The sequence below is a fragment of the Podarcis gaigeae genome (assembly GCF_964106915.1).
Source record: "Podarcis gaigeae genome assembly, chromosome: 11".
NCBI classification, from domain to species: Eukaryota; Metazoa; Chordata; class Lepidosauria; order Squamata; family Lacertidae; genus Podarcis; species Podarcis gaigeae.
The window spans coordinates 1,499,683-1,512,753 of record NC_139687.1 but is presented as its reverse complement, the minus strand read 5'-3'; the positions used below and the strand labels follow the sequence as shown (position 1 = coordinate 1,512,753).

Here is a 13,071-nt window from a genome sequence, read left to right as displayed (position 1 = left end):
ATATATATATATCTACGAAATATATATATATCTACGAAAGCATATATATACACACCGTATATATCCCCTATATAACATCGGCAAAAAGAGGTAAACATGAGTACAGACATCAGGTATCCCTAAGAAAAACCTTTGTTACAGCCTTTAAGCTTGACATTGAAGCATTTGAACTTCTGTAGATTCTTGAAAAGTCCAGTTTGTGTCTTTCCACTGCTGGGAGGTTTTTTGATCCAGAGGAAGCTTCCATAAGTGGAAGAAGGAGAAAATGATGTTTGCTGATTCCCTCTTCTCTCTGCAGTCCCCTCTGCCATTCCCAAATCTACTCCAGAAAGTTAGGAGACACTTTAGAAAAGCGGCCAGCAACCTTTTAAAACACATTTACATTTTTGATCACATGCCGTGGACCCTTCTCTTTTGCTCATTTCTCTCCCTTCTGCCCCTGGATCACACAAACACACACACAAGGCAGAAAGAGAGAAAACCCCACAGTAGTATTCATCTGAATCTTGAAAGACACATAGAGCTGAAAGAAGTGGGGAAGAAGGTCAAGTCTTCCAGCATTATGTCCTTGTCAAGGGAGAAAAAATGGCAACGACTGTCACCCACCACCTTTTGCTCAAAGGAGTAGTGAAATGAGGAAGAGATTCAGACAACTCGTTTTATAATAGTTGAGCCCCATCAAATATCTCTGAAATGTGCATTATATGCAGTTTCTCACTTTTCTTACAGCCTTTTGGTTTTCTGCGGAAACATTTCACTTTCTGTGGCATCTTATATTAGGTTGTATCCAAGTGCAGCTTGTTAGAATTCGGGTGTTTGTTACAAAAGTCAGGTACCTGTACCTCCCCCCTCTGCCAAGCGGTGGCAGGAGCCCATGGCACTCACTCAGGGCCTGGGGTCCTTTGGAGAATTGAGAAATGTTGGAGACTGTCGTAGCTTTAAGAAATATAGTTTATTCACCAATTTACACCTTCACTCTGCATGCAAGGAGTCCAAATATTACAGCATCTCAAGAGGGGCTTGTAATTCAGCAGTGCAGCCCTGGAGTCCAAGACATCTCTCCCAGTCAGCCTGCCCAAGATGGATCCCAGTCTTCCTGCTTCTTCTTCCCAGCAACCCTTGCTCATGACTCACTTTTCCTGTCACCCTGTCACTTTTCCAGTTACCCTGGCAACCTTCCAAATACCTGTCTCTGTTCGGGGGGGCCGCTAGGGGCGCCTTGGAAGATGGCGGATATTAACATCTATCCAGCTCGCACGAGGTAATTAGAGGCTGGTTATGGGGAGTAAATCAGTCTCCCTTCATCTCTCCAGGGGGGAGAGATGCAGTTTTCACCCGCTGTTGCCATAAATCACCCCCGAGTTCGGAAGAAGGAGGGGGTGAGGCACTGGGTGCACAACCCTCAGCGGGCCTCGAAACTCCTCCGAAGCTGCTTCCAGGTGCGAAACTAGTTGCGTTACTTAAAAGGAAAAAAAAATGGTGAAAGATAACACACATGCTTCAAGAGAGGCAGGAGGTTCTTATCTGCTAACAATTTTACCACCGAAATGAAGAAGACTGAGACGGAAGATTACATCAAAGTACTACAGACATGGTATGTGGAATGGAATGGAATGCAACAGAACTGAAAGGGGGGGAACAACTTTTTATTTTTTTGCTCTATGTGATTAACTAATAACCCTCCCTCTTAGAAAATCCGTCACAGCAACTAAATGCAAACGGGACTAAAAATGAATTGTGTGGGAATAATATGAACTTAAAGGTTTTACTCTGTGAAGGATTTGGAAAGAAGGAGGGCTCTATTTGTGACGCAGTTAGAATGGAGATGTGATACAAGACCTATGTTGCAGAAGGTTTGGTCTTGGGGAGGGCGAGCCGAAGATTTATTATTTTCGAGGAGATTGCGATCTGGAAGGGGCAGCCCTCCTGGAAAAAGACTAATTTATGATGCAACAGGTCAGGAAAGTTAAAGACCAAGCTTTTAGACTGTATTTCATTGGAATGACAAAATGGTGATTGCTTGCTCAAGCGGAAATGCCTGGACTATTGGATGAGAGTGATTTATGAGAGAGCAGTACAAAGCCCACACAGAAACACAAATAAGACTGGTTTTTTTCAACCCACTTGCGGAGCAACTCGGAGGTGAATGAAAAGGAAAATGAGTAACGACAAGGATTGAGAAGAGGGGACTGGAAATATCATTCTTAAGATAAAAGCTGCACAAATATTCGAGGATTGGACTCCTGCCGATCAAGAAGCATGGGTACCCCCCACAAAAATTTATACATGATATAAAAAGGTAAAGGTAAAGGTACCCCTGCCCGTACGGGCCAGTCTTGCCAGACTCTGGGGTTGTGCGCCCATCTCACTCAAGAGGCCAGGGGCCAGCGCTGTCCGAAGACACTTCCGGGTCACGTGGCCAGTGTGACATCGCTGCTCTGGCGAGCCAGAGCCGCACACGGAAACGCCGTTTACCTTCCCGCTGGTAAGCGGTCCCTATTTATCTACTTGCACCCGGAGGTGCTTTCGAACTGCTAGGTTGGCAGGCGCTGGGACCGAGCAGCGGGAGCGCACCCCGCCGCAGGGATTCGAACTGCCGACCTTTTGATCGGCAAGTCCTAGGCGCTGAGGCTTTAACCCACAGCGCCACCTGCGTCCATACATGATACATGATATGGATTGTTATAATTTGGATTAATTGGTTTGATGTGTTTAATTTGGTAATATGAAACTTAATAAAAATTATTTTAAAAAACAAACAAACACCTGTCTCTGTTCACACCTCAGGGCAGGGGGAAAGGAATTTTCTTGCCTTGCCAATGGCTCTCAATGGCCCCATATTGTTTCTTAATGGCCCTACTTTGGCCAGGTCATTTTGCATAGGCTCGCCCAGGAATCCCCCTGGAGCGTGTGTTCTTCCCTTCATGTCCCAAATAATCGAAATCCTACCATTCATTAATTTCTAGGGTTTGGGGGGGTGCCCCTCCCAAATCTGTAACACCAATTTGATCTTTGTGCTTCATAAACATTTTCACTCACCTTACAGCATGACAAACTAGATATATTTCTCTCTCTCTGTCTCTCTCTTTTTTCTTTTTTTTTCAGATGATAGACATGATGTATTTTGTCATTATTATGTTGGTGGTTCTGATGAGCTTTGGTGTTGCAAGACAGGCGATACTTTTTCCCAATGAGGAGCCTTCCTGGAAACTGGCAAAGAATATTTTTTACATGCCGTATTGGATGATCTATGGGGAAGTGTTTGCAGACCAGATAGACCGTAAGCACGTTTATGATTCTCATACTCCAAAGTCAGGTATCAAACTCCAATCAGGTGATATCTTACCAGATCATTTTTAACACTCTCGATAAATGGCTCAAGATAGAGGACTCAAAACACGACAGGAAAGTATAATGAAAAAATTATGATCATGCCTGCCACTTAAATTGTTAATTTCACAAGGTCATATTAACAACATTTCCTAATAACCATAACTTTGCTAAGCTATGCATTTCCTTTTCAACACATGTAATTCACATTAAAACTAACAAATTTTATTATTCATGATACATTGAATGGTACATCTAAGACATCATGTATATCTACATGATGACCGTGCAATGGTTTTCTACCAGTTTAATAGTCATGGCATCTCCCAAAAGAATCCTGGGAATTGTAGTTTGTGTGAAAATGCTGCAAATTTTTTTAGATGCAAGTTTCCTGGGAAGAGGGAGTGACTCTTAAGCCAATTTAAGGCTGCAGTGTAGATCATGTCAATGTGCTTCATTTCCCCCCATCCCCTAGTTTGCTTCTGGAGCATAAACATGAAACCCAGTTAGCTACTAAACATTCGGTTCTGAAAGTTATTTCTGGATCTTGGGCTGGTTTATGCCAGCTGTAATCTTTTGACCTGCCTGATTGCTGCTATTAACACTCTGAGATACTGGCAAAATATTTATTAGAAGATTATAGGTGTCATCCAACTATTTAAGCAACAAAAGTTGGTTGCCTTGTATATGGTTTAGAGCTGGTGTAGCACATTGGCTAAGAGGAGGTACCTGGTCATATCTTCCTATCTCCACTACAAATTCAGTGGCTGGCCTGAAGGAAGCCACTGCCTTAGCCTCAGTCCTCCCAACTACAGGGTGGATGGTAAGAATCGGGCAGAATTCAATGTCACGCTAAGGCAATGATTCCATCAGTGTAAGCATTTCTGCTTGCCAAATTGAATGCTCCCCCCCCCCGCACTGTTCTGGGAGTTCTCTGGAAGCCCTAGAGCTGATTTGGTGAAGACAGGTGTGGAAAGTCTGGTTGTGGTGATGTGACTCATTGTGCTGTCTCTCACTAATACAACTATTGAGTTGAATCCAGCTGCATTACTTACATTCTATGGTGGCTGTAAGGATTACAACTAGATAATGAATGGGAACAACTTTGAACTCAGGAAAGCACTATGCACAGGTTAAATGTTATTAATGTGTTTCCAATCTAAATGTTTCCATACATTTCTGTTGTCCTAAGAATTCATTTGTCTGGCCATCTGAAAACGCAGAGTTCTGTTTTAATTAATCCTCCTGGTGCCACCCAGGGCAACATGCAAGGGCAGACCAGGCTAGCCTGAGATTGTGCAGCCATTGCAATGCAAGAACAAGACTACGCTTAGCACAGGCATGCTGGAGAAAATTTGCACACCTTTTCTACTTGAATGTTAAAAAAAAAAAAAGGTTAAGGTCCCCTGGACAATTAGATCCAGTCAAAGGTGACTCTGGGGTTGTGGCGCTCATCTCGCTTTCAGGCCAAGGGAGCTGGCGTTTGTCCACAGACAGCTTTCCGGGTCATGTGGTCAACATGACAAAATCGCTTCTGGCACAACAGGACATCGTGACAGAAACCAGAGCGCACGGAAACACCATTTACCTTCCCGCCACTTGAATGTACATGTGGGTGGCATTTCATAATGAGGCCTTGTTCCAGTGGTGGGTCCAGATGATTCCATCTGTACTAATAGATCCTCTGTGACATCCAGGGCCTCCCTGAGGTGAGCCTGGGCTTCTGCAGGGCAGCTCATGGGTTCCTGTAGAATTCAAGAACGTGGATTGTAGCAAGAGGCAGGCTGGTTTCTCCAGTTGTTCATGTCTGGATAAAGTGTAGTCATCAGCTCTGGCATTCATCCTAACCTCCTGCTTCACAATATATCTGCATAATGGAATTTTTGCTAGAAAACCATTATGCTCTTTTTATCCTAATGGTTTTAAATATCTAAACTATCTTTAGAAAAGGGATTTCCTCTTTCAAATTATCCTTCCTCTTTTGTTCTCAAAGATAGCATCGCATGCAAGCAAACAAAAATAGGGATGGCATCCATGCAATTTTCTTCTTGAGTTTGTCTTTCCGTCTTTTTCATATATTGCAAGAATCTTCCTTTTGTGAGTATAAGGGAAGAGTGGGGATAGGGAGAGTCACAAAGTTTGGGGTTTCCTTCAACAAACATCTGCTCCTCTATAAGTGGCCATTTATTGATGTTGTACTAAGGATGTGGCATAGTGCAACACATTCTGCAGAAATTTGCCTGGGGTGTGTGCTTTTTTCTAAAGTGGTGTGCTGATTGTAGTTTAGAACCATGTAAATGGAGAAGGGGCAAGACAAAAGCTGACTGTGGCTGTAAATGTCTTTTAACAGGATGGGAAGTGCTAAAGCCTTACATAGAGATTCAGATAAATCTGTTTTACTGTTGATACTGATTATTTGAACTCTTAAGTAACTGCTGTTACTCATTATTTGAGCTCCTAAGGTGATAACCACATCAGATGCCTCTTACTAACTCTAGTCAGGTTGTGAAACAGCTTGCAACATACTTACCGTATTTTTCGCTCTATAACACGCACCTGACCATAACACGCACATCGTTTTTAGAGGAGGAAAACAAGGGAAAAAACATTCTGAATGAAACAGTGGATGTATCATTTTTGTGCTTCATGCTGTGGCCACAGACATGTGATCTGATGGTGAATTTGGGCTGACCCAATGCAAAAATCCTGAGAATCCCTGTGCATCCATGGTTTGTAACCACGTTTTTGCACCATTGCAGCCCCAGGCAACAGTGGGTGCGTGATTTTTGGGGGGGCAGGCTGTAGCCATGGACATGCTATGTGCTCTGATGGTGAATTTGGGCTGACCCAATGCAAAGATCCTGAGGATCCATGTGGATCCATGGTTTGTAACCACGTTTTTGCACCATTGCAGCCCCAGGCAACAGTGGGTATGTGATTTGGGGGGGGGCAGGCTGTAGCCATGGACATGCTATGTGATCTGATGGTGAATTTGGGGTGACCCAATGCCAAAATCCTGAGAATTCCTGTGGATCCATGCTTTTTAACCACATTTTTGCACCATTGCAGCCCCAGGCAACAGTGGGTGCGTGATTTTGGGGGGGCAGGCTGTAGCCATGGACATGCTATGTGATCTGATGGTGAATTTGGGGTGACCCAATGCCAAAATCCTTAGAATTCCTGTGGATCCATGCTTTTTAACCACATTTTTGCACCATTGCAGCCCCAGACAACAGTGGGTGCGTGATTTTGGGGGGGCAGGCTGTAGCCATGGACATGCTATGTGATCTGATGGTGAATTTGGGGTGACCCAATGCAAAGATCCTGAGGATCCATGCTTTGTAACCACATTTTAAGTGGGGAGGGAAGGAAAAACAAAGAAGGGACATTAGAGGGGTGTGCAGAGAAGCAGCTGGCTAAGAATGCAGGAGAGGGATTTAACGGGAGGGAGGAAAGAAAGGCAAAAGTTTCCTCCCACCCAAGCCAGCCATCTCTCTCTCTCTCTCTCTCTCTCTCTCTCTCCCTCCCTCCCTCCCTCCCTCCTCCTCTCTCTCTCCCTCCCCCCTCTCTCTCTCCCTCCCCCTCCCCCCTCTCTCTCTCCCTTCCCCCCTCTCTCTCCCTCCCCCCCAGCAGCAACGGAGCTTGCCTGGAGGGGAGGGGCTTTCCCTGCTCTTTGTTCCGTTTCAGCAAACACAGCAACGAAACAGAGGCGGGTGGGCAGTAAGACCCTGAGGCAGAATGCAGGAAAGCAGCCGCTTCCTCTTTTCAGGTTTCGCTTCTCCGTGCAGCGTGCAGCGCCGCGATTTGATTTTTGCATGATTTTTCGGCTCCAGGGACCACACATTCGCTCTATAACACGCACAGACATTTCCCCTTCCTTTTTAGAAGAAAAAATCTGCGTGTTATAGAAGGAAAAATACGGTACCTTGGAGAACTTTATAATAGTTTTGAAATAAATAAAATATAAAAACTGAGGATTATTGAGCCCCTGTGCTGTCTTAAACTTATGCATTCAGAAAGGGTGCCCCATGATATTCTTGTAAAGAAGATGGTAAAATGCGTTCTTGACTATGGATTTAACTCAGTGGATTTGTAACTGGCTGACTGACCGAACCCAAAGGGTGCTCATCAATGGTTCTTCTTCATCCTGGAGAAGAGTGACTAGTGGGGTGCCACAGGGTTCTGTCTTGGGCCCGGTCTTATTCAACATCTTTATCAATGACTTGGATGATGGACTCAAGGGCATCCTGATCAAATTTGCAGATGACACCAAACTGGGAGGGGTGGCTAACACCCCAGAGGACAGGATCACACTTCAAAACGACCTTGACAGATTAGAGAACTGGGCCAAAACAAACAAGATGAATTTTAACAGGGAGAAATGTAAAGTATTGCACTTGGGCAAAAAAAAATGAGAGGCACAAATACAAGATGGGTGACACCTGGCTTGAGAGCAGTACATGTGAAAAGGATCTAGGATTTTTGGTTGACCACAAACTTGACATGAGCCAACAGTGTGACGTGGCAGCTAAAAAAGCCAATGCAATTCTGGGCTGCATCAATAGTATAGCATCTAGATCAAGGGAAGTAATAGTGCCATTGTATTCTGCTGTGGTCAGACCTCACCTGGAGTACTGTGTCCAGTTCTGGGCACCACAGTTCAAGAAGGACACTGACAAACTGGAACGTGTCCAGAGGAGGGCAACCAAAATGGTCAAAGGCCTGGAAACGATGCCTTATGAGGAACGGCTAAGGGAGCTGGGCATGTTTAGCCTGGAGAAGAGGAGGTTAAGGGGTGATATGATAGCCATGTTCAAATATATAAAAGGATGTCACATAGAGGAGGGAGAAAGGTTGTTTTCTTCTGCTCCAGAGAAGCGGACACGGAGCAATGGATCCAAACTACAAGAAAGAAGATTCCACCTAAACATTAGGAAGAACTTCCTGACAGTAAGAGCTGTTCGACAGTGGAATTTGCTGCCAAGGGGTGTGGTGGAGTCTCCTTCTTTGGAGGTCTTTAAGCAGAGGCTTGACAACCATATGTCAGGAATGCTCTGATGGTGTTTCCTGCTTGGCAGGGGGTTGGACTCGATGGCCCTTGTGGTCTCTTCCAACTCTATGATTCTATGGAAAACAGAGTTTGCCAGCTCTTGTGTTAATCAAACATTTGAAAGGATCTGTTAAATCTCCATGAGCATCCAGTGCAGGGATGCCATCTCGCTCTCGCTATTGCAGGTGCCCGTCATTGTCATGTCGGCTCCTCCAAAAACGCAGTGGACGTTGCGCATCATGCGTATGACATCACATGCACTATGTGCAGGCATGTGCACGAGACGTTGATGGCGGCCAGTGGTGGTGGCTCCTCTTCCTCTCCACAGCCAACAAGGCCCCCTTTTCTGTAGGGAGGGGCTCAGACTCGGAGGCAGAGAGACCACCCCCCACCCGGAAAAGGGTGCCTCCCTCTCTGACTGCAGAGGGTGGAGCTGGACCATTCTCTCTCGGAGGCAGCACTGCAGAGCCTGGCTGGCTGGCTGGCTGGCTGGCTGCCTCTCCCCAGCTTTGCTCATTGACCTTGTGGGTGCCTGGCCCCTACAACTATATATATATATATATATATATATATATATATATATATATATATACACACACACACACACACACACACATGGCCCGCTGGAGTTGGCTCCTATGATCGAGTGTTTATGTTACTGAGATTGATTTCTGCACAAAACAGACTTTAAAAGTGAAAAACAAAGAGGAAATGTCTACCACATTCAGAGAGTAATTTTAGGCAGGTAAAAGTCTGGATCTGCCTGAGAGAGAAGAAATCTGGGCTGGAGAATATGATCCCTTACGAGAACCTCCTCCTGAGCTCCTTCAGCTGTTCTTATGCAGGGACGTGAGTCTAGCACTGCAGTCTGCTGTCAAACATGCTGTGATTTCTCATCTATGACAATGCAATATTGTCTCTAAAACATGTAGCACATGCAGAATCATAGAATCATAGAGTTGGAAGAGACCACAAGGGCCATTGAGTCCAACCCCCTGCCAAGCAGGAAACACCATCAGAGCATTCCTTTTTTTTTTTAATAAATTTTTATTAGGGGTTTTTACAAAATAAAGTACAAAGATAAACAACCTTTCTTTTATCTCAACAGAGTTTCATGACTTCTTTAGACTTCCTCACATCTCCCGCTGCCATTTTCATCATCATAAATTTTTCCCAGCAATTTATCATCTAATTTGCAAATTTTATAACCACTTATTTAAATATATTCCTCTGTAAATTAATTTCTCTTAATCTCACTTTACATCCCATTTCGATCCGATTTTGTGGTGGCCAATTATTTATGATCAAACATCCTACTTAACTTTCCACCAAATCACAATATTTTTGTAAATAAGTCTTAAATTTCCTCCAATCTTCTTCAACCCTCTCTTCTCCCAGGTCTCGAATTCTGCCAGTCATCTCAGCCAGTTGCATATAGTCCATCAGCTGCATCTGCCATTCTTCCAGAGTGGGTAGATCTTGAGTTTTCCACTTCTTGGCGATAAGTATCCTTGCTGCTGCTGTTGCGTACAAAAAGAATGTTCGGTCCTTCTTTGGCACCATCTGGCCGACAATGCCCAGGAGGAAGGCCTCTGGTTTCTTAAGGAAGGTATACTTAAATACCTTTTTCAGCTCATTATATATCATTTCCCAGAAGACCTTCACCCTGGGACAAGTCCACCAGAGGTGAAAGAATGTTCCTTCATTTTCCTTACATTTCCAACATTTATTGTCTGGCACATGGCATATTTTGGCTAGTTTAACTGGGGTCATGTACCACCTATATATCATTTTCATTACATTTTCCTTCAGAGCATTACATGCCGTGAAGTTCATCCCCGTGGTCCACAACCTTTCCCAATCCTCAAACATAATATTATGCCCAATATCCTGTGCCCACTTTATCATGGCCGACTTAACCATTTCATCTTGTGTATTCCATTTCAACAGCAAGTTATACATTCTTGAGAGTACTTTAGTCTTAGGTTCTAACAATTCTGTTTCCAACTTCGATTTCTCCACCTGGAATCCTAACTTTTTATCCTTTTTAAAAATTTCTTGAATCTGAGCGTAATGTAACCAGTCTCGCACTTTGTCTTTCATTTTTTCCAAACTCTGCAATTTCCAATTGTTGCCCTCTTTCTCTATTATTTCCCAATATTTCGGCCATTTGGCCTCCATATTGGGTCTTTTTCGGGCCTTAGCCTCCAGAGGTGATAGCCATCTTGGAGTTTTATTTTCCAATAGGTCTTTGTATTTTGTCCAGACATTAAACACTGCTTTCCTGACAATATGGTTCTTAAAGGCCTTATTGATCTTAACTTTGTCATACCATAAGTATGCATGCCAGCCAAATGCATTGTTAAAACCTTCTAAATCTAACACATCAGTGTCCTCTAGAAGTAGCCAGTCTTTTAGCCAGCAGAAAGCTGCGGCTTCGTAGTACAACCTTAGAGCATTCCATCAGAGCATTCCTGACATATGGTTGTCAAGAAGAACAACCCATGGCTGGTTAAACCACACAACGTTACATGTTATTTCTCTGAAATGTTTGTTTTTGCACTATTTGGAAATGTATATTCTCCACTCTGGCCTAAGCTAAATCAGCCACAGTTGACTCTTTACACTGGAGTGTTTGTACTTTCTCAAATGTCAGCCAAGCACCAGCCTACAAGCTCAACACGCTCTTTAGAGCCATCAGACATTACAATATTTTGGTTTCTCTTTCTTTCTTGCATTTTCTATCACTTCTTTGCTAGCCATAAATTCTGGGTTCATTGAGAAATCCATGTTTCTTAGGCCTGTACTATATAAAAAATTCACTGAATTTGAGAAATATACAAATACTACATTTGTTTTGTTTGTATAGTTTTGTTTGGGTTTTTTATTTTGTTACTTTGCATTGTTCTGTGAAGCATGGCTGCAGGCTGGCCAGGTTAGCGCATGGGGGCATCAGCTGGCAGCCTCTCCATGCCACAGATGTGCCCCATGTTCGTCTTAACCTCTGTGAAGCAATGCATAGTGATTTACAAACTGGCTGCATGTTCTCTGTGGTTTTTGTGGTGGTGAAGTGTCCATAAATAAATGCCTGAATTCTTTTTGAATGGGGAAGAAATGGAATGTGCATGGATATTGTAGACTGTGCAGTTGGGATTGGGAATGAAATGTATTTGTTGAGGAGGTGCATTCATAATTATTTGACACAGGAGTCATTTTTATTATTATTTGAGGCCCACTGAATTTCTCTGGCCCTCTTGCTAAACCTCTAATCATTTTCCCTAGAATGTGTTTATGCTGCTAAACAGGAGGCAATGTCCTTCTCTCACACATGGACTGAGTCAAATGAGAAATGGATTTTAGAGCAATGATTTACAAATGAGCAAATTTCAAAACCCACATGCAAAACACATCTTTTTTAAAAAAAACAAGTTCTGTGTCATGACTGTTGTAATCATATTGGAGAAATAATAACAACAACAACAACAACAACAACAACAACAACAACAACAACAACAATTTTTATTTATGCCCCGCCCTCCCTGGCCAGAGCCGGGCCAAGGGCAGCTAACACCAGTAAAATTACAGTAAAATCATAATGTGGGGGGGAGACCCAATTTTTTACAGGTTTTTTACAGGTTACAATGCAATTTAAAATGCAGCCTCCTTTTAATAAAAGCCCATAGATCAAAACCATAAGGGGAGGGAAACATAAGGGTCAGACTGAGTCCAAACCAAAGGCCAGGCTGAGCAGCTCTGTCTAGCAGGCCCTGCGGAAAGATGTCAAGTCCCGCAGGGCCCTAGTCTCTTGTGGGAGAGCGTTCCACCAAGTTGGGGCCACTACTGAAAAGGCCCTGGCCCTAGCTGAGCCCAATCTAACCACCTTGCGATTTGGGACCTCCAAAATGTTGTCATTTGTGGACCTTAAGGTCCTCCGTGGGGCAAACCAGGAGAGGCGGTCCCAAAGGTACGTGGGTCTTAGGCCACATAGGGCTTTAAAAATCAAAACCAGCACCTTAAACCTGACCCTGTACTCCACCAGGAGCCAGTGCAGTTGGTAAAGCACTCGATGAATGTGATCCCGCGGCAAGGACCCCGTAAGGAGCCTCGCCGCAGCATTCTGCACCCGCTGGAGTTTGGGTGCTGTGGCCTGAAGCAGTCATACTCTCTTGGCTCTCCAGTGACCAGAGACAGAGGATCTGAGAGGAAGCTACACAAAGAACATGGAGGAGGCCAAGAAAAATTAGCATCACAAAAAGATGATAAACACGGGAGATAGAGGATGTAGACAAGGACTGAAAATATGCCACTGTGAGCAGAACCAAGCAGAAACAGTTTTCCAGTGTTCCCTCACTTTCATAATTTTTTATCCAACTAGCATTTTATCTGTGGGCTGCAAATTTACATGAGTACCTAGTCCAGAGCATGGGATAAAATTCAGAAATGCAAAAATGCATAGGATGTCTTCCCAAACAGAAACTTCACTGATTTATACCATGCAGGTGATCATGGCAAACAAGTTTTGATGAACTCTGAGGCCTTTCATCCCTCTCATTCCTCCCTCTCTCTCTCAATTCTCTTCTGAAATAGTCATGATGGAAATGGGAGCAACATGACTGTTATTCCAGACTGGTTAAACCAAAACACTTTTGTCTTTGCTTTGCCCATCACAGTCTCTGGGTCCACACACTGCC

The 13,071-nt window shown here is 43.9% G+C and overlaps 1 protein-coding gene across 12 annotated transcripts in view; it reads left to right on the top strand.

Moving 5' to 3' along the window:
* Nucleotides 1-13,071, top strand: part of TRPM3 (transient receptor potential cation channel subfamily M member 3) — a 418,053-nt gene that overhangs the window by 381,124 nt on the left and 23,858 nt on the right. For 6 of the 12 annotated variants that reach the window (XM_083701876.1, XM_083701870.1, XM_083701873.1 and 3 more), the window contains one exon: nt 3,106-3,316. In XM_083701876.1, the coding sequence (XP_083558002.1) occupies nt 3,106-3,316 (211 nt within the window). The remainder of the gene's footprint in view (nt 1-3,105; nt 3,317-13,071) is intronic. The other 6 variants (XM_083701865.1, XM_083701877.1, XM_083701871.1 and 3 more) reach the window with 1 other exon arrangement.